General features: G+C 52.4%; 5 protein-coding genes across 5 annotated transcripts; 2 read left to right on the plus strand and 3 right to left on the minus strand.

The window, feature by feature from the left end:
- The first annotated feature begins 1,164 nt into the window (after positions 1 to 1,164).
- On the plus strand, positions 1,165 to 3,071 carry flbD (putative MYB family conidiophore development protein FlbD). The gene is made up of 2 exons (XM_071039690.1): positions 1,165 to 1,593; positions 1,687 to 3,071. Exon 2 carries the CDS (start codon positions 1,731 to 1,733, stop codon positions 2,622 to 2,624), a length of 894 nt encoding a protein of 297 aa, XP_070900754.1. The 5' UTR covers positions 1,165 to 1,593; positions 1,687 to 1,730; the 3' UTR covers positions 2,625 to 3,071.
- Positions 3,019 to 3,601, minus strand: BJX68DRAFT_51433 (uncharacterized protein). Its single transcript, XM_071049307.1, has one exon. It carries the CDS (start codon positions 3,407 to 3,409, stop codon positions 3,113 to 3,115), a length of 297 nt encoding a protein of 98 aa, XP_070900755.1. The 5' UTR covers positions 3,410 to 3,601; the 3' UTR covers positions 3,019 to 3,112.
- A 3,228-nt stretch (positions 3,602 to 6,829) lies between these two features.
- On the plus strand, positions 6,830 to 10,321 carry BJX68DRAFT_234020 (uncharacterized protein). The gene has a single exon (XM_071039691.1). It carries the CDS (start codon positions 7,600 to 7,602, stop codon positions 8,080 to 8,082), a length of 483 nt encoding a protein of 160 aa, XP_070900756.1. The 5' UTR covers positions 6,830 to 7,599; the 3' UTR covers positions 8,083 to 10,321.
- A 288-nt stretch (positions 10,322 to 10,609) lies between these two features.
- BJX68DRAFT_234021 (NCBP3 domain-containing protein) lies at positions 10,610 to 12,544 on the minus strand. The gene is made up of 2 exons (XM_071039692.1): positions 12,240 to 12,544; positions 10,610 to 12,186 (listed from the first exon to the last, which is right to left on the minus strand). Exons 1-2 carry the CDS (start codon positions 12,309 to 12,311, stop codon positions 10,849 to 10,851), a joined length of 1,410 nt encoding a protein of 469 aa, XP_070900757.1. The 5' UTR covers positions 12,312 to 12,544; the 3' UTR covers positions 10,610 to 10,848.
- A 241-nt stretch (positions 12,545 to 12,785) lies between these two features.
- BJX68DRAFT_51536 (UDP-N-acetylglucosaminyltransferase) lies at positions 12,786 to 18,428 on the minus strand. The gene is made up of 4 exons (XM_071049308.1): positions 16,643 to 18,428; positions 16,283 to 16,591; positions 13,626 to 16,236; positions 12,786 to 13,574 (listed from the first exon to the last, which is right to left on the minus strand). The coding sequence occupies exons 1-4, from the start codon at positions 17,974 to 17,976 to the stop codon at positions 12,945 to 12,947; spliced, it is 4,884 nt and encodes a 1,627-aa protein (XP_070900758.1). The 5' UTR covers positions 17,977 to 18,428; the 3' UTR covers positions 12,786 to 12,944.
- Between the last annotated feature and the right edge of the window lie 1,640 nt (positions 18,429 to 20,068).

Consider the following 20,068-nt stretch of genomic DNA (forward strand, 5'->3'; position numbering starts at 1 on the left):
ACGACCACATTCCCCATTAGGTTTACCCAGGCCGTTTCTGCCGCTCCAGGTTTCTGTCAGGGCTTGAACTTTGGGAAAGCATTGGCCAATCCCCTCCATGGCTAGTCTGAGGATCGCTGAATGATGGGTGGAGAAGAGCCTTCAAGGGAAGACGTTTGGACCTTAATTGGCAGACCCCCTTCGGAGCTGTTCGCTCTCTGAATCTGATGTCGGTCATTTCTGGTCACCTAATATCGCTGTGGAAAGCCACACACTGTTCCTGGTCCTTGGTCTTGCAGCATGATTTGACAATTGCTTTCTTCCTTGGTTTCCCCTGGATATGTATCCACCAATCCTTTCAAGCGGCCGTTGATCACCCAAGTTGATGGGATTCCTCCCAGGTGGACTCTGGATGGCCGACTTCTCAGGCTTCAGCTTCGGTCGGAGGCAATCGAGCCGAGCGCGCGCTTGTCATGTCAAGTGTGCAGGTATTCTCATCCCTTTCGCACTGTCGTAGCCAGGTTAACCTTGCGATCAAAGACATTCTGGCACAGTAGATATGCACAGTTTCGTTTCACATCCGAACGGAGAGTGGAAACCGAAAGCCTTTTCGGTGCAACATGATCCTCTGATCTAGCCGTTTTCTGCGTAGTGGCAAATCTCCCCACGATCTGGACGGCCAGCGCCTCAGACAGCTGGTATGAGGAGCTTTCTTTTTCTTTTCTTTTTCTTCAAGTATGAGCATTGAGCTATTCCGGCGACACTCTGGAATCGTCTTCAAGAGCACTATTTTCTTGGTACGTAGCAGGGTCGGAGGATTGCTTTTTCGGCACCGATGGGTCCGACTGTCCTGAAAGAGAGACTGCAAAGCCTCAGGCTGGCGCTCTTCTGGGTCTTTCGGCAACTCCACTTGAAACAGAGAGACCGTAAAAGTTGAGAGAGCCTGGTGATGAGATAGAGAGTGCAAGATCAAGATGGCTTTCTTCAGTCATGATTTCATGGTGCTATTGCATGTTGAAGCAGCAGCCTCCCCAGGGTAGCCTCGAAAGCGTTGTGCTCGCGAGGAGTGGGGTCCAGCGATACATTACATACCGATTCAGTACCGAGCCGTAAATCCCAAAGAAATAAATAAACCCCGAATTAATTGAAAATAAAAATCAAAAAATAGAGAATTAGAAATTAGCCCATCACTTCTATGGAGTTATTGTCCCTTTCCTACTTGAGCCTGCCATTCCTCTTATTTATTCCTCCGACAACTGTCAGCTCCGAGATCTTGGATCAGATCTTCTCTCATAGCGTGCTCGAAGTGTGGAGCTGGATCCATTGCTCTCTGACTCGTCTCCCTGGTCATCATTACTTATTGTCCTTTCCTGCTCTGGTGTCTGCAACACTATACGTGCCTATCATTCTCGGCCACCCTTAGCCCCGTTCTCTCCCCTCCGTATATCTACCCTGGGCGAACCTCATTCTCGGGTCGCTCTTTTCTATATCACCAACACAAACAATCTATACCTCACCACATAGTCAACACAACCAACAATCCTCACACACTACCAATTCCATTCTACTCGGCCAGTGTTTTAAGCCTGCGTGCGCTAACGGCACTCCCCCACAGTAAGCATTCCTCTCAGACTTGTCTCATTCTTCACCCCCACCTGACAGCGCCAACTTTCTTCTTGTTTCACACAGTCTGACTTAGTCTTATAGACAGTCTGACTCTCTCACTCTCGTCACATCCAAATCAAGCTGCAATGGCTCCCACTCACCGTCGAGGACCCTGGGTACCTGAAGAGGACCAGTTGCTCCTCCAGTTGGTCCGCGAACAAGGCCCTAACAACTGGGTCCGCATCTCACAACACATGCACTACCGCTCTCCCAAGCAATGCCGAGAGCGCTTCCACCAAAACCTTAAACCGTCATTGAACCGCGAGCCCATCTCCGCTGAAGAGGGCCTGATGATCGAGCGCATGGTGAGCGAAATGGGCAAGTGTTGGGCCGAAATTGCACGCCGACTAGGGAACCGCAGCGACAACGCCGTCAAGAACTGGTGGAACGGAAGCATGAACCGCAAGCGCAGAGGCCTGCACAGTTCAGGCTCATCTCACTCCCGCACATCCAACGGCCGCATCGAGGCGCCTTATGCTCGCGCCTCGGTCGCCAGCAGCCCTATCCTTCGCCCTCGGTACTCCATCTCCCACGACAGGCCTCTGAGTTCTTGGACGAAATCGCCCGCTTCTTCCCGCAGAGAATCCTGCTCCACAGCTTCAACAGACTACTCCCGGCACCTCACTCCCATCTACACTCTTTCTTCTCTGAACCGACCCGTCGAAGCGCCCTTGACGTCGCCTGCATTCTCGGATACATCCAACGCTCCGTCACTCGACCCACCTTCTATGATCTCGGATCACAACTCTATTTCTTCCGCATCGCCACGAACTGTCGCCTCACCGCAGCTTCTACCCCTCCCAGTGGACTCCCGCCCACAATACGAGCTACCCCGGCCACACACCTCGGATGATCTGTACTTCAACTACGGAGCCTCAAAGCCACGATGGGCCGACCAGCCATACTGGCTCACTGAGGCATCACACTCGACCGAGCCGCGAAGAGACTCGCGAATGGGGCTCGACAACCTTCTCAATTGAACCGTCATGAGCTGCACGGAACGATCACACGAATCTCCTCTGTCCTACCATTATACCACCACTATACCGCACCACACTTATATTATACCTTAATGCCGTGTATTATCTTATTATTATGATGTTCTGGCAGCGTCCATCTTGTACATGTCTAGGTCTGACCCCTTGTCACTCATTCACTCCAGAAGAATTTCCTTATGTATCTCTACTTTTCTCTTATTTTGGATGGCAAAAGCATGGTTTGAATTTCTTGGTTCTTTCGAGGCGCTGGAGTGTTTTTTAGAGAAGAGAGCAAAGGAGCGATGATGATACTCTCTATTCGTTTTGTCCGGGATCTTGGGTTGCATTGGGCTTGGATTTAATAATACCCCATGGTTTCTGCTGTTTCATTATTTTATGTTATACTCCTAATACCCATCTCTTTAATGGCATCGAATATCATGAACTAACCAATCCATCCATCTCTTCAAATCCCTCCATAGTAGTAGCAGCTACATTATCCCACAACGGAGTACTCCGCTGGCTTTCAGCACTTCCAAATAATGGTAGTATGGTAACACAAACAGTGCATATACGAGGGGATCTCGTTCTAGTCCCGGACGGACCGGACCTGGTGGCTGGCTGTCATCACCCTCCTCCAAGTCCACCCACCATTTCTGGACAACCAGTTGCAGCTCACGAGGGACGTTCGAGCTTCGAACAGCTAGTAAACGAGTGCAAGGGGAGTGGCCGACGAGCGTCAGTGAGTGGCGGCAAAAAGCGAAAAAGTGGAGAGAGAGAGCGTGCATGAGACTTGCGTCTTGCAGCGCGGACCAGTTCTTGCGAGTTGAGTAACGAGTTACTAAATTACTCCATTATTCATATATGCATGAACATTAGTACATACGTACATACAAAGGTATGTACAGGGTATCGACTACTAGTATGTGCTACTGTTCGTGCTCTTGAGTTGGGAACTGAGGGGAAAAAGGCTTGGGATCGATAGGTCGATTTTCAATCTGGCTGGGATTCGATCCAGGCTGGTGGATGGCGATGATATTGACGGGTGGTGATCACTGGGCGGTTCATGCAGGACGGGTTGAGATCGGGGTGCTACCGCTCGCTGCTTGGGCGAACTTTGAATCAGGCTGGACTGGATTGGATTGGCCTGGACTGGCAGATGGGAATGATAGATGGGGTTTGAGACTGACGAGAGTGTGAGGGGAGGAAGGATTCGATTCCATGTCTTGGGCCAGTACAGATCAGTTGCCTACTGCGACAAGTTTCGACTGCTGCTATTATTGACGCTGTCGACGTGCTCGCTGGAGAGTATGGAGTGTCTCCAGCAACCGATGATGTACATCCAGACCGTTCGACCGGTTTCAGTCTGCGAATCCACCAGTCAAGCGAGTGGAAGCGATGCGAATCCTGGAGTTCGAACCCTGAGCAGGGAGCAGGAAAAAGAAACTACAGAACAAGGCGAGACTGCAAACAGAATTTGCAGCCACAGGCCACAGCAGGAACCTGAGAAGACGTAATATGTCAGTCATTCGATTACCATTTCTCATTGTCAACGCAACGTCTGCCCGAGTTTCTTCCGAAAACGACTGGCCTGCCTCCTGGCCGTTGTTCGACGGTATTCCCGGAGTCGACACAAGGAGATAGCCTCAGTAGTCGCCCCTCTTGTTCCCCCGCGGAAAAGGCTCGGAAAGTCTGAGCCTGAGCCTGAGGGAGCCCAGGGAATCCTTTAGGCCCATTCATTTCTGCCTGACTCGCCACAGCGATGGCTCGACACACACACACACACACACACACTTGCACCACGTCTCTCCAGCGATAGTCAAGCTGGCTTGCATCAGCGCCGATCGATGGGCCGTTGCGGTGCCAGCCGTTTCGTATTGTCCAGTCGATTAAGCTCTCATTTTTCATGCTCGGATTCTCAAGTCCGATCGATCCCTGTTGGCCCCTCGTGTCATGGAGGAGTAAGCTGGGAGTCAAGCTCGCAGCCTCGCAGTCGATACTACACTAAGAATGATGGATCGAGCACGGACCGACTGCTGGTCTGGGGACTACTCCGGACGGCGGCGAGTCATGTCGCGCAAGTGATCCCTTTAGTTGAAGGATGCAGGAGTCAAGGATCGTCTTTCCTTTGTCTGGCCCTGCTCAGTTCGCAAGTTGGAACTTTTGCGCGGGGCGGGACAAAGCCACGGGGCTCGGTCTGGGACAGCTGGGTTGCTGGGGACAAGAACAAAGAAAAATGACGAAGACGAGGTTCTGAACAACCATTCCCTCGCTTGGTACCAGCCTTCCAACGAGAGGCGGCGCCGGTGCGAGCGGGGACCCACGGTTCACGGAGGAACAAGGGAAACGTTCCAGATCAAGGAGATGCTCCGATCGTCCATCCGTCCCTCAACGCTCAACATTGTCCATCGGGCGTTTGGTTCTCACGCCAGGCCGTTTTTTACCTTGCGATCTGGATCCTGCTCGAGTCAAGAATAGGCGCAACAGTGGTCCAGACTGCTCTTGCTCGCTCTTGCGATGCCGCTGTGCCATAACACAAGGAACAGTCTTTGTGAGTCTCGCCACTTACGCTCGAACCTATCGCAGCAGGTCCGGTTCTTGAACTGCTACGAGATAATCGGAGCTCACATTTTCTTATCAAGTTACATTTTCTCCAGGTGCAGCAAAACGTCTTCGCTCGTATCCATCGCTATGCAGGATCTCGTTGCACAAATGTCAAAGTCCAACCGTCCAAAATCAATCCCCGGCTGCTGATCATCTTCCTTTCTTTCAAAGTTCCCAATCTGATTTGAAATACTGCACTTTAGCGTTGACGGTGCTATGGCATATCCAAACACGCGTGGCGAAATTTGAGGTTCACCAATGCATCATCCGCTGCGACTCTCTGATCTATCGCTTGGCAGTTGTTGACTTGCTTAAGAAGGTAGGTACGGTGTGCAGCGGTGGAGCCGCAATGCAACGACCCAAATTTGAAGTATGGATAATCGTTACGTCTTCATTACTATCAACTCCTCGCATGCTCTTGAGCAGTCAATGAAGCAGCCGGGTTCCAGTCTACCAGGAGATTTTGATATCGAGATCATTATCAAACTCGATCGATGACGGGCGTTTACGCCGTTTCGATCCAGAAAAACAAAAGCGAGATTTAGAATGGCCTTCCAAGGATCTGGCCCCCGGCTCTCCACTTGAGCTCACGGCACCGTTGACGATACCCTTTCAGGAAAACGCACTGGACCTTTCAGAGGCCAGCAAAGGGACGACAGCTCTTTGATCCTGCGGTTGGTTGCGGGTGGTCCTTGCGGCCCAGAACCAAGGTCAGCAGCGGGGTTAGCCTAGGATTCCGAATCCGTCGAGTCCAGTCTAGGTCTAGTCTCCCGTCTCGGATATGAAACGGTCGCCTGAGGCTGGTTCCGTGGTTCTGTTTTACGTAGAGTACCTCATTCTCTGAAAAGAGTATAACTCGTACAAAGAGTCGTTAATTTATGCTGTGTTGGTCTTAAACCCAATCGTATACTCACAGTAGTCTGACATAGATGTCCGCGAAGCCAATCTCGTGCCCACCTGTCACGAGATATCGAAATCCGTGCGGCACTAGCGAATTCGATGTTTCTCGATTCCCAGGTTGATGAGACCTGTCGACTTTCTGGAAAAGAACGCCGGAGAACTCGTCACATTCGACAGCGGCGGACCCGACCAGCTGGAGACTCTCGGCTGAGTGGCAGACTGACCAGGGTTCTTCACAGAATCCCATCAGTCTGGTCCTTCAATCCAGAGCAGCGGGAGGACTCTTCTTCCATACATCGTATGGTTTACTGATCGAGAGACCAATTCTACCCCAACTTCAGTCGTCACCCGTCTGAACCGTGCATTCGCATCTCCTAACAGACCAGTGGACCCTGCAGTGCCCCCCTCCACAGAGCCCACACCAAACGCTCACGGTGAGCTTTGAAGGAAAATTCAGATCAATGATTGAGCATGTTGATTGGTTCACGGAGAATCTCGGTCAAGATAAAGCTAGTACGAGATGGGACTAGCGTACCCGCCGAGCGATCCACGAATGCTGGAGCTCAAGAACTGGTAATTAGAGTTGGATTTGCGTCTCGGATGTAGGTATTTTTATTTCAAACGGTATGATACAGATACTGTATTGAAAGTACATGCAGTTTTCCGAGTCTCGGGCAAGGAGCAACACAATATGAGATGTCTTTCCCTCATCTTTGGAGAGATGCTTTTGACCGGAGAAGTCTTGCGAGGATTGGATTCAATAACTGACTTTAGTGTTACATCGCAGCACAGACCCCTCTCTGACTCTCCTCCCAATCAGTCACTAATCACTGACCGGTACATCACGTTGTACAAACCACCGTCCCTAAACATCACGCCAAACGAAGATATCCGTCTCCATGCTTATGGCCTGTCCGCCGGTCAGGTTTGCGACATGTTTCTTGGACTAGAGAATACAGCATGAACTATCCTTAAGCTCAGGAGAACCATTTCTTGTTTGTTAAACGTGACCACGTGCTGCACAGTGGGTGCAGTGAATCGTAACACACAGCAACAAGAGTCAGAGGATCATCTCAAATACAGCATAAGGCTGTACGTGAATCACATGGAGCATATGTACTTACTCGATCTGTTCGAAGGAGGTCGAGTGCCAATGATGTCGTGCGTCTCACTAAACCGTTAGTGGGTGATTGGGAGTCATTCAATGGAGTGGTTGTGATGTCAGACTGGCCACTGGTGTCAAGGTGCTTTCTTTTCTTTTTCCTCCATCTCGGTTCTCGCCTCGAGAAAGCGTTGAGGTCTCTCAACTCGCTTGCAAGGTTCGACAAGGGCAGCTGGAGCTTGTCACTTGCTAGTTCAGCAGCGCCTCAATCCGGCACTCAGCCAGCCCCTGAACAAGCACACCACTAGGCTGCCATTGATGTCGGACGTGGTGATGCAAGAAGCTCGTTAGACGCCATGATCTCCAGCTCGAATGCAAATCAGTCGCTCCCTGTACCCGCTCTGCCGGCATTCAAGGACCCAGTCAGAAGGGGGGCAAGGGAGATGCTCTCGCATCTGCATCTCCCTCTTCGAAACTGATCCACCGAAAGAACTCACGCTCACGAGGCATTCTTCGTTTGGCAACTGCCAATTACTCAATGATTTCTCTGTCCGAATAACCATCCGGCTGTTTTCGCCCTCTCCTCGCGGGTCGCCACGCACTTGTGCTGCATGCATGCGCCAGAACAAAGAGCCATCGCTCGGGCTAGCTCCGGCCGGAAAACCCATGACAGCAGGAATGGCCGATCACAGCTCCTTGCTTATTCGTAGCGCTCGGGGCTCTTCTGCCTCAGACTCTCCTGGCCAGTACCTTGGCTCTTGTCGAGGGTCGCGCGCAGGGTTTCTATTCCTCTACCAGCAGCAAGGCGAGTCTGTAACCAGTGAGTATCGTGCCGGACGCTGGACAGGGGTGTGATGCACATTGCCTGAGAGGAGTTCCCCTTTCCTCTGCTCTGTTCGATAAGGCTGACGCAGCCAGTTGAGAAAAGAAGTTGAGCAAGCAAACACCTCGAGGTTACGTTACAGCAATCTGACCGTTGGATTTGGCCCTTGGGGCAGGATGCAAACCCCTGCGTTTCGTGCGATGCGCAAGCTGCAAAGGCTCACTAGGCCACATCATCTTGAGCTGGCTCTCCTACCTACCAATGCTTCAGCTATCGCCATCCGCATCGCATGAAGGAGCGCAGCGCAGCAACCGCTGGAAGCTGCCAGTGGAAGCTGGAGCTATTGCACTTTCCTCCTGCAGGGTACACTGGAGAGCTCAACAACTGTACTCAGTACCCGAGTCGAATAACCCGTCCAAGCAGTGGATGATCCGAGAGCACATCTATCCCTGTCTGTCTTGTGCTACGTACGAATTGACTCTAAAGATGATCACCAAAACCCACAACCCCACATCCATATCCTCGGTTCTACACTGAATAGAAAAGTCTGGCATCGGAATGCTTACGGAGTACCTCCGTCTCTCTCTTGGTTTTGCGTTTGATGGCGTATCCTATGCATCTTGACGCAGTCATACTACCATACTCCATTCACCGTCGGCCCCAACCGACGCATTCGAGGTCTTACCACGCACTATCGTACATAACGGGGCTGCATCTGGCCGCAATCACTATCCGATGCATAAAGGCGAGCTTTATATTGCAGATCGTATGTCAGGTCGATGATTGGAGGATACCACCAAGGCTCAAGCACGAGTTGCTATTGCTTACCCTATGCGGGTGTTTCTACCAGGCCGGTTTGGAATCTATAGTTTCATCTCATCTTGGAGTATTGCTGAGTATTGCTGGGTAATAGAATAGGATTTGCTCTGTATTTTACTTCTGACTTCGTTACGGGTTGGTCAACCCAGGCTGATACCTCTCTGCTCACTGGCCCTAACCGTTCTCACGACCTCATCTGGCCTTATTCACCTGGACTCCAAAGAGAAAGAGCACAGAGTAAGAAAGTCTATCCCCCGCGATTCCAAGTCTCACCTAGTCTATACTAACCCATTTTCGCAAAACAAAACGTGTAACCTCGTCGTGCTTGAGCTGGGATCGAGGTAGCAAGTCCGCACACCTACATCCCAGACAATCTAGATCAGCACCACCAGTACCTCGCGAAAAGCCCAGCTCGTCAGATTTCATCGCTCTCACTACCGGTCACCCCAGCATGCTCACGATAGATTGGCCCTCTCAGCACGTTCTGGTCAAAAAGGCCACTTTCGCGGCAGTAATGGGCCGTTGAAGACGTCAGCAACAACTGATCTCATTCTCCCGTTTCTCAGTGGTGATAAAATGGGGGCTCATTGCAACGAGGCGTCCACATCACATCGCCCTCAGAGACTCTCAGCCAGCACCGCATGTCGCACCAAAGCCTGGCATGGTGCTATATACCGACTGCATGGATGCACGGAGTAGAAACAACCGTAGTTTCCGCATCGGGACGTTAGGGGACGGGTCGCTCCTTCCTTTCCGGTACACCTGTAGCCACCTTTACAAGGCAGGAACGCTTCGCAGCGGAGCAGGGTCGCTCCTTCCCCAGTAACATCCCTCATAAATCCGGTTGACGAAGGAACGACCCTGTTCGGGCCCCCGTTGTGCCTTCCTTATACGAGCGAGGGCATGGTCGTTCCTTCCTTTGGCACTGCACCTTCCTCGCTAACCAAGTTCCTTACTCGAGGAATCAGCGACTGAGGTCGGACGTCCGGCGTACCTCCCGTATTCGAATAGGCCTGTTTCGTAGGGTATAGAAAGCCGATTGCTAGGTAATACCCAAGGACTTTGGTTCACTGCGCCAGGACACCGCTCCATGCCGCTGCTGCTTCGAAATGTGGGATTCCCGTGTTCATCCCTTCCAGACCACTTACGGCCCAAGTTGTATTGTTCCAGCTTGCGTAAGGTGAGGTGACAAGGTGGACGCTTGGCCGGCCGCTTGCAGTATCGTGGCGCCTCTGTTGAGTGCGCCTGTCGTGATAACCCACAGCCATTGGACTGGACTTCCCGGATGCCAGGCGCGATGGGGGCATGAAGGAAGGTTGTCACTGATCTTGTGGCCAAGGTGTGGGGTAGGATGGCAGGGTATAGAAGAAATCAAAGACAAGCAAAAATATAGGCCGCGTCTAACAGGTTGCCCGACTGAATTCTGGTACCCGTTGTCGAGACATGTGATGGACAAGATGATGCCCTGACGATAGTCGGTTGAGCTAGTCGAAGCTCGAAGACTTCGTCTCGCAACACTATGTGTGTGTAGATTGGGAATTGGGCTGCTGCTGTCCTCTCCCTTTGAGGACCATATTGGGGCATGGGGTATTTGGCGAGGTGGTTGAGAGGATTGGTAAATCGACGCTTCTTTGCATCTGGACAGCGCTTGACGTCTGGATTTGATCAGGTACTTTAGGCCTCTGGGTCTCATGAGACGAGGATGAATGTTGAGAATGCAAAAAAGGGCAAGAAGAGAGAGGCAAGGGAAACGTTTCTTTATAATGCAGATAGAGAGTCGAGGTGTATTGTCTTCACTAGATCTAATCAAGTATTGAAGATCAGATATCAGTATTAGATTATCCAGTCACCACTGGCATCAGCGACGCCAGGATGACCTAGTTATGTATAATGTGAATAGAAAATGTGAAGCGAGTCCACATACTTCAAGCATGTGCGTCAGTAACGTTGCCGTAGTATGCAAAAGAAAAAGCGCTGCATCAAGTGAACATATCCTCCGCCCTCCTGCGCGGTCCGCCCCTCCCCTCGAGCTTATCGGTAAACAGCTCCTTGCCAGCATTTGAGTTGAATTTTGACGGGAACAGCTCGCGAACAGCTGCGCCACCCCGTCCCTTGATGGAGATTCCGTTGTCTGCGGCGCCGCGGATCGCATAACCCTGATCTTCATTGCGGGCTGAGCCGCGGATGTTGACGCCAGAAGACTTGGAACCGGGGAAGAGCTCGACATTGCGGTTACGTCCGGAGTCGGTGTCGTGTGCGCCGTCGACAAGCGGGATAGAAATACGCCGGGCGAAGAGGTCGGCCGTTTCGTCGGCGGCGTCGATAGCGTCGGACCGGCGGTGGTTGCTGACTTTGCCAGGGAACAGCTCTTTCTTGAGATAGGTGTCTGCGGTCTTGTTCGGGAAGAGTTCGCGCGAGTCACTGTCCGAAGCAAAGAGCTCGCGACCTTGATTGCGCCGGGCCGGCCGCGGTGTGCGCTCGCGGAATCGTCGTCGCGACTCTTGCTTTTCGTCGATATATCCGCCTTCTTGCATCAGTGTATCGCGACCGGGCGACCCGCTACGGTTGCGCAACCGCCCTGATGCGCTGGAATCTTTGGAGAACAGGTCCGGCTTGCGCTCGCGGCGCCCACTTCTCCCTCTTCTCCGCCCACGATCCCCGTCCGACTGGTCAGCAGCACTTGCTGGCCCCGAGTCATCATACATGTTGGCCGAGAATCTATTATTGTCTTCATGGTCGCGGTCGCGGCGCCGGCGCAGTTCCCGATCGTCGAATCTTCTGCGCCGATAATCCCCATCACTTTCCCCCGAGCGGCTGCTTCGCCGCCTGTCCGACGCGAACTCGTTCCGCACCCGTTCCCGAGGATCATGCTCGGGATGCATCATGTAAAACCGGCTCGCCTCGTGGGCGCGCGGCTTCTTTTTGTCGGTCTTTACAGCCGACCGCACCTGCAGTACGGAGTCCGGGTGCGAAGCAAGCACCTTGGCCGACCGGAGTCGAAGGGCTGGAATCTCCCCAGCCGCGGTCGGCGTCGCCCCGTCGCCATTTGTTTCCAGCTCGCCATCGTGTGTAAGCGCCGCCAGGGCCTGTAGTCCGATCTCGGGTGTCGAGTAGACAATGTTCGCTGAGGTATCATCTATCCACTCGATTCGAGAGGGTTGCTCGAGGGGAAAGTGCGAGATTACAAATTCTTTGATATTGTCCGTTGCTAACTCGTCGACACCGCGAATGTGGACTTTTTCGTATTGAGCCTCTGCTGTTTGTGGATCGATGACCGAGCCGTCTGTTGTGGTCGTGAAAGTGTGGAGGGTTTGTTCCTGCGATCAGTTAGATTGCGTCATTGTTGACACTTGTGAGGGACCGAATTTACCGTTTCAATGACTTCAGATTCTGGGAGAGGACCGAGGTCCAGATCCATATCAATATCCATGGACGCGTCCATGTTGTGGGTGAATCGTGGAGAGGTCGAGAGGAAAGGGTAGAAAGGTTGGTGGAACGGTTGGTGTTGCGGTGGGCTGGTTACTGACGTAAAACGGAGTGAGACTAGGCGGGTATAAGATAAGGCAGATATATAGGATTGCAGCGACCGGTAGGAGATATGAGCGAGTAAAAGATAAAGTTGAGCAGAAGTGAGCGAGTTTGAGAGGTAAAGCTTGAGGTAGATCGGCTTGAACAAAGCGTCTGAAACTTCCGCGGCAGAGGCGCAGACCGCCTCACGCCGTTTAGACTTTGAACTCAAGTCCGTGCTTACTGACATCAAGTGAAAGTTGCTAATTCATCGCCGAGTAATCTGGGTGAGATACAATCTAGTCCATCCAAACGCCTATCATATCCAATTCAATACCAATATCTCAATCATGATCGTCGTCTCAAACAAGAACCAACAGTCAGCCATCACCGGCGACTTCCCAACGCCAGTATGCAAAAACAGTCCCTCGAGCAGAGCAGAGGGCAGTTATAAGTGAGGCAGTACCGTAAACCAAAACCATAGATGAGGGTTTTATCAGAAACACAGGTATGGAAAGAAATCCAAATCAAATCAAACGCTCATGGGGTATATTTCAAGATGCGCGCATCACAACCATATATCGCCTTCTTCGCCATTCACCCAATGATTCCAGACTCGCTCGTAGGCGTCTTCCAGATCGCGAACCCACCGGTTCGTGTCAAATAGTGAGCTTCTCCAACGCTCTTCGAATAGCATTCTGCGGAGCTCAAACAGCCGGCCAATGCCTCGACCTTGTCCACCGATTTCGTAATGCAGGCCCCGGCAGAGGTGGGCTGCTTTATTTTCGTAATCCTCGTCTGACGTGGCAATCAGTTCCTCTCGCGCCTGTCGACCGTTTTCGTTGTTCGGCAATGCGCTGCTGAGGATGCTGCTCGCCATACGAGAACACATTTTGTATCTGTACCGCGGGAGGGTCAAGAGGGGAGTGCCACTCCACAGAACGTCAGTCGCAGTTGTATGAGCGTTACACTCTGGTGTATCAAGGAAAAGGTCTAGGATTTTTGCTCGCGCGATATGCGCATTCTTCGGAGCAACATCGGTAAAGATTATTCTTGACGCCGTTTCCTCACCGGCCCAGGCAACCGCGGTCTCCCTTAGGTTTTGTTCGCCCAGCTCGGGAAAGCGAAGGAGCCAAAGAACAGCATTCGGAATTTTCGCGAGTATCCGCAGCCACGTCCGGAAGGTAGTAGGCTCAATCTGCAAGGTTTGTCAGTCCTGTGTGTCAGTGTTGAATGGAGAAAAAATTACCTTGTAAAGCTGATTAAAGTTCCCAAGAATAATTGTATCATCGCTGAGGCTGGGGAACAACTCCTTTCGCATCCGCCAGCGTCTCGCCTGCTCTTGTTCCCAAGCGATGTACGGGTCTCTCGCATCTGGGGCGCTTTGTCGGTGGTCACAGCAGAAGAACGTGTCTCGGGTAAAGACTATTTTCTCTCCGTAGACCCAGTCCTCGACATCTTCGCCGTGGTCCTCTTCGAAAAGGCGATCCTCGATCCGCGTATTGCGGTTTCCTGGTGAGAGTGTGTCCATAGGAATGGACAATTTGTCGGCAAGAATGTAGTCACACCACTCCGCACCCAATGTCCCCGCAAATCCCATAAAAGACATGTGTATAGGGGCGGGTCTCGCAGCAAAGACCTCGTTACGCGCACCGCGAGTGTACCCGTTAAGATTGATGAGAATGTGTATCCCATCCTCAACTATCTGCCTCACAAGCCGTTCAACAGGCCATCCGCTGGCATCATGGAACACAGGGGCCTCTTTTTCAATCTGTGCTCGATGGATCGACTTGTCACTTGCTGTTGTGGCATAACAGTATGCTTTGACTTTGGCCGGATTATGTAGCCCGAATACCGACTGCATGAGATGAGCAAGGGGATGGTTGTTGAAATCAGACGAAACATATCCGACTTTGAGGTATGGTTTTGGGGGTGCAGGGGGAGGATAGACCGTCTGTGGGAGCCAAGGAGACCGCAGGGTTGAACAAGATATGCGAAGGCCGTTTCGTTGCGATATTTGCCGAATCTGCTTTGCTGAGAGAGGGCAGGTGAACGTGTGGAATGGGAGGACAGTGGGCGCGTTTGGTGCCGAGAGACCAGGAGGGAGCTGTGGGCGTCGATACTTTGTTGGAGGATAGTCCCTTCCATAGATGTATCGGTCCTGGTACCATTGCCAGGTAATCGACCTGATTACGCGTTCCACGAGTTTGACAATGCGAGAGCCTTCCCACTTTTGTCCCGCCCACGACTGAAGCATCGCGAGCAAAGTCCCAGCTGCGGACTGGCGGCGGCGACCGCCGTCCATTGCAGGAAGCAGCTGCGCGCACAACTGCTCTATGGTATTTGGGGTCAGGACGCCACGGCCCCAAGTCTCCCCTTCTTTGAGCTGTCGATCGACAATATCGACCACACGTTTGATCCAACCGGAGCCTGCGCCGACGCCGTACGAGTCACGAAGCATGCCTTGGTCATCCACATGCCAGCGGTCCCGGAAGCCGAATGCATTAGCGACACCTCCGCGGCCCATCCAATTGCAGACGGAGTTGAGAGCATTGGCCAAGCCACATACTGCTTCTGCAAACTCTGGGTTCACTTTCACGGCGCGCTTGTAGTACGAGATGGCGTCGTTAACTCGGCCTGCATCTTTGACCGCATTCGCTAGGTTGGCCAGTGCGATGTCAAAATTGCCGTCGCACGAAACAGCCTGCTCATACATTCGAATAGCTGCCTGTAGCTGGCCGATATCCTTTAGCAGACTACCCAAATTAGTATAGAGGTGTGCGTGTCGCGAGTCGAGATGCAGACCATAGTTGTAATAAGCCAGGGCGAGAGATACTCCGGTGCCAGGAAGGACACCAGGGATCTCTGGGTGCTGCATCTCACCGCTCGACCGGGCGAGACCTTTTCCAGGTGTTGCATTGTTATGGATGCCAGCAAGCAAGATCCCAACATTGTTCGCCGTGGATGGGCTCGGCTGAAGGGAAAGAGACAGATAGTAGAGGGCGAGGATGTCCCGAACGCCTGGTGCAGCAGATCGAGGCCCACCATTAGGACTGCTTGACATGCCATCTTGGTATATCTTGGCCAACGAAAGTAGCGAGTTGCTCGTTGTAGACAGAGCTGCCTTTCTTGCCAACCCTTCAGGGACATACTTGATGCCTGGAGGCGTTCCGCAAGGCGCAAAGACAAGCTTTGACGTCTGCAGAGCCTTGTCCGGGTACAGAAGAATCGTTTCCTGCGGATCAAAGCGGTCACTGTGTGACCCTTGCGAAAAGGCAGCAAAGACCTGCTTGATCAGGCTCTGGATACCGTGCCGCCTTCTTCCTGCACTTATCAGAATCGCATCCTCAAATGCTGTAGCCGCTGCCACGTAGTCACCCAATGCATAGAGCATATTGCCCTTGGCGTGGACCAGCGCCAACATCCGGCCGTTATCGCTGCCCGGGACAGCATAGCCACTCGAACCGTACCCAGCAGCAGCAGCGCTCTCCCCTGACTGACGACGAGCGAAGCTGGACTGGCCATAATCGTCGTCGTAGTCAAAAGCGGCCTTGTCATATGAACTCAGGTCAGACGCACCAGAGATCCGACTTTCCGCGTCGCTCTCTGTTTCACTCGCATGTTCGTCGCCCTTGAAGCAGTCGCCATTCTTGGATAACCGCAATGAGTTTTGAACAAAGTCGATGATGTTCACCGCTTCCTTGCCACGCTGGCTGCTGCATAAAAGACCTATGAGGTGCTCAACGGCTTCAAAATAACTTGGACGTAGCTTAACGGCACGAAGCCAATGCTGCAGCGCTTCCTCCCGTCGTTCCAAAGCCAGAAGCGTGGCCGCCAAATTCGAGATCGCTTCGACGTGACTAGATTGTGTTAGATATTTGGACCTCAAATTCTCCGTGTACTTACGATGAATCACGAGCAATAATCCTAGAATACCATCTCATTGCCTTGTTGTAGTCGCCTAGTCCATAGGCTAGGCAACCGCCGAGGAGCATTCCGTCGATCCATTCCCATCCACTTTCCATGCAAAGATGCGACAGCAACTCTAGGGACGACGCTGCATTGACTAATGTCGTATTCTCGTTCACTGGCGAATTGGAGAAAGAGTTGGAAATGGAGTTTAAACGGCCCGAGTATCGTAGTCTTTCGACGAAATGGTTGCCAGGCGAAACCTGTTGAGACTGAGACATGGAATGTCGCTCGTAGCGGCCATTGCTGTGTATGTTAGCATTCGTCTTTTCTTACACTAAAAGCAGGAAGTCATACTGGCCGGACGGATAGCTATTGTGCCGAGTAACTTCGGGTGGGCTTGTATTGGAGAAATCGAGCCCAGGTTGGCGTGGTGGTTTAGGGTATATGCTAGGTTTCACGAGATGATTTTGGCCGTCTTGAGTAGCATTAGAAGCACTGTTTCGACGCGCCCGATGGATAGATGCGAGCAAGTCCACATAAACGCCGTGCGCCCATGACAACACCTTTTCCTTGAACTCTGCATTATTGACGCGGGAATTAGTAGTGGCTGATACGGTAGTCTGAAACCCGTTGCTGCCAGATGTGCCCGACCATGACGAATGGTGTCCAGGCGCTAGCGGGCGTGAAGCAAAGCTAGCTCCAGACCCAGAATTGCTGCTATTCCGCGTATGAAAAGGGAGGACACGCTGGTTATTTGATGAATCAAAGGGCTTCTGGTCTGAATGCCGCGGTGGAAAGTTGGGCTTCACTGAGCCCTCAGTACTCTGGGTCCATTCCCCGAGTTCGGGATGAGTAGGAGTCAACTCGGGATAAGTAGGTGTCGGCCCAGCGTTGAATTGCTGATGGCCCGCATCAAAGTATTGAAAGGGCGCCTGAGTATTCAGACGAGGTTCACGAAATGCGGCAGGTCGATAAGGAATATATGCGCCGTCTGGCCAATACGGTCCGTAGGGTCCAGTCCCTGCTGAAGCCGTTGGACCAACACACGGTTGCAATGTTGCTGGCAAAACAGTTGGCACGTATGCACCGTTATGCAAGTAGAAACGTTGCTGAGATGCTTGCATTGGCAGTGACTGATTGAGTACCGAATCCATTCCGGGCGCATTGTTCAGCGAGCGTATCCAGCTGATCCCATTGAACCCTTGCGTCATCTCATCCAGTGTAGCATTGACGCGACTTGAATCTGGTTTGTGCATCGGCGGAAAGATCATCGTGGACTGTTGCCACGGGTCTGTGAGAAAGCCAGCCTGCGGTGGAATCAGCTGGCCTGGTTCCAGCTGGGAAACTAGGATATGTTTCGTCGCCGGCGGTTGTATCGTCATATCTCCTGGTGTACCATCGTAACCCGCCGCGAGCGTTCCATTCGGTGTTTTCCTCCTCAATGCATGCTCTCCGATTCCATTTGACGGTCCGGGATCATTACCGTCAGGGCGCTGGACGGGCTGGGGATATTGTAGTCGAGTGCGGTGAGCGGGTTGGAACGAATTGTTGGGGAGGTCGTAAGGAGGTAGGGTCGCAGCGAATGACGAATCCAAGCCGTAGGGCGCGTTGAGGGGTCCGGTGCCATGATAACGATTTAGGTGATGATGCGGTTGGACTGGCGGAAATGGCGCCACGGAGGGCAACATGGTGATCTCGCCCGGCGGCGCTGTACCTTGTTCCCGGGGCGATATCCGCCGTGTTTACGCAGCCCGAGGCCAAACGCAGGGATCTAATAGTGTGATAAAGATAGGGAGGGTGACAGCGCGAGTGAAAGAGTGACGGAGAGTAAGAAAAGGTTAATAATGGGAATAATAATGAGGCACTGCGGAGAGAAGGGGAGGGGTTAATGGCGTTCTGAATTCGGATTCAGGCAACGACCCAAGACAGAGATAGCGGTCAAAAGGTCGAGAGACATCCAGTTCGGAGTTATCGACAGCGAGCATCCTTCTTGAAACGCTTCTTACACCTCATCCTGGGCCGGGCCGACTCGCTGGGGATACTCAATGACGCCCCCCACGAGTCGTCTCAGGGCTCGACATGAACGCGGGCGGGTACGAGGGAGCTGCGGAAAAGCGATGGAGGGAAAAAGAGTGGTGGTGGAGGGACTCGTCAGGAGGAGGCGAAAGAGTGGTGGAGGAGCGGAGCGAGAAAAGTAAGTAGTATTGTAGGTAAGCGCCGGATTCCAGAGCTCGACGAGAAGACACGCAGGCGCTCCGCTCAAAGAAGCGCTATTTGCTGTGATGGGGAGCAGCGGCGATGCAAGGGAGTGGAAAGGGATTCAAGAGCCACAGAGCCACAGCCCAAGTCGGAGACAGTGACGCAGGTGTCCGCGAGACACGATCAGCAACAAAGACAGGAGGCGCTTGGCAGCAATGCTGATGGTGGTGGATGCTGAATGTTGAATGCTGAAATGCTCAAAGGCCAGAGGCAAGAGAGGCAGAGGGCGAGGAATCGGAAGAAAGAGAGAAAAGAGAGGGAGAATCACAATAAGGACCAGGATGAATATAATACGAAGAAATATAATCTAAAATCATAGAGACCAAGGACCAGATGCCAACCAAATCAAACAAAAAAGATGAAGATCGGAGGAAGGAAAGTGGACTGACTACGCTCAGAAAGTGGAGGAAAAGGCTGAACATGGCACCAGTAGCTGATCGTCAAGGCTGTTTTAGTATTTTCTCTTTTTTACTTTTTTCTGGTTTCTTGTTTTCCACTCTTTTCCTTTTTGTTCTATCTACCGTCGCAGCGATTTCAAATGGGAGGAAATCGAATTGCGTTCGAAAGCTTCTGCAGTACACTTCTGACGAGAGTTATGGATCCAAAGATGGATCCAAACATTGGATGGGCTCAGGCGGACGCAAGGAGCTGCTTTGGGGCGGAGATGATCCCAACGGTCAGCGGAGAGGAGAGGAAAGGGGGAGGGGTGCAACTCTAAAAAAGTCTGATAGATTAAAAGGGAAAGGATGCGAAGTCTGGGGTAGAACGAGCCTAGGTATAAAGCAGTATCGATTGCCGGAGCTGAACCGGGGGAAGTCTCGGATGCGAAGCCAGGGTTTGAGCCATTGCCTGAGACGTTGAGCCTGGGTTATCTCTGCTCATCAGAGAGAGACGATGATGAGTTGACTCAACTTCCAAGTCGAGAACTTGGAGATTTCGGTCAAAGCGGAGCCTCCCAGACGACGGCGGCCAGACTTTGGAGCGTGGGCGCCGGCAGGGCTTCTTAGCTCGCATCGACTAGTTGCTGCGGCGGATCCCCTAGGAGGGGGGGTGGTGGGGGGACAAATATGGATGGTGACCAGTGCTCCTCTTATCCACCACTTAATCCATCACCTTTTTGATCGAGCATCCATTCAGCTGCGGAAACTGGCCTGCTGTGGCTCGCTATTGGCGCTCCCATTCAGCAGCGGGAGTGGAGCCAGCGAGCAAGCTGGCCGCATTTGGACGTTTGGGAGGGAGGCTGAGGCGCCAGGATCCAGTGTACGTATGTACCAGGATATTACCTAGCCGGCTGTTCTTTGACTCTGGACTCTGGAAGATTAATAGTACCACATATTCAGGAGTCTCGCAATCGAACGAGGTATGTAAAGAGAGTGAGAGACTGAAGACAAAGTCAGCGGCGATCCAACGGCTGAACTGGAGGAGCAGAGACGCCAGTGGACCGCTGCTCCCGGGCTGATCATCGCGACCTCGCGCAGTTCCGAGCGCCCAGGAGTGATCTTCTCTGTAGTAAGCGTTCAG

The sequence above is a fragment of the Aspergillus pseudodeflectus genome (genome assembly GCF_044049435.1).
Source record: "Aspergillus pseudodeflectus strain CBS 756.74 chromosome Unknown BJX68scaffold_14, whole genome shotgun sequence".
NCBI classification, from domain to species: domain Eukaryota; kingdom Fungi; phylum Ascomycota; class Eurotiomycetes; order Eurotiales; family Aspergillaceae; genus Aspergillus; species Aspergillus pseudodeflectus.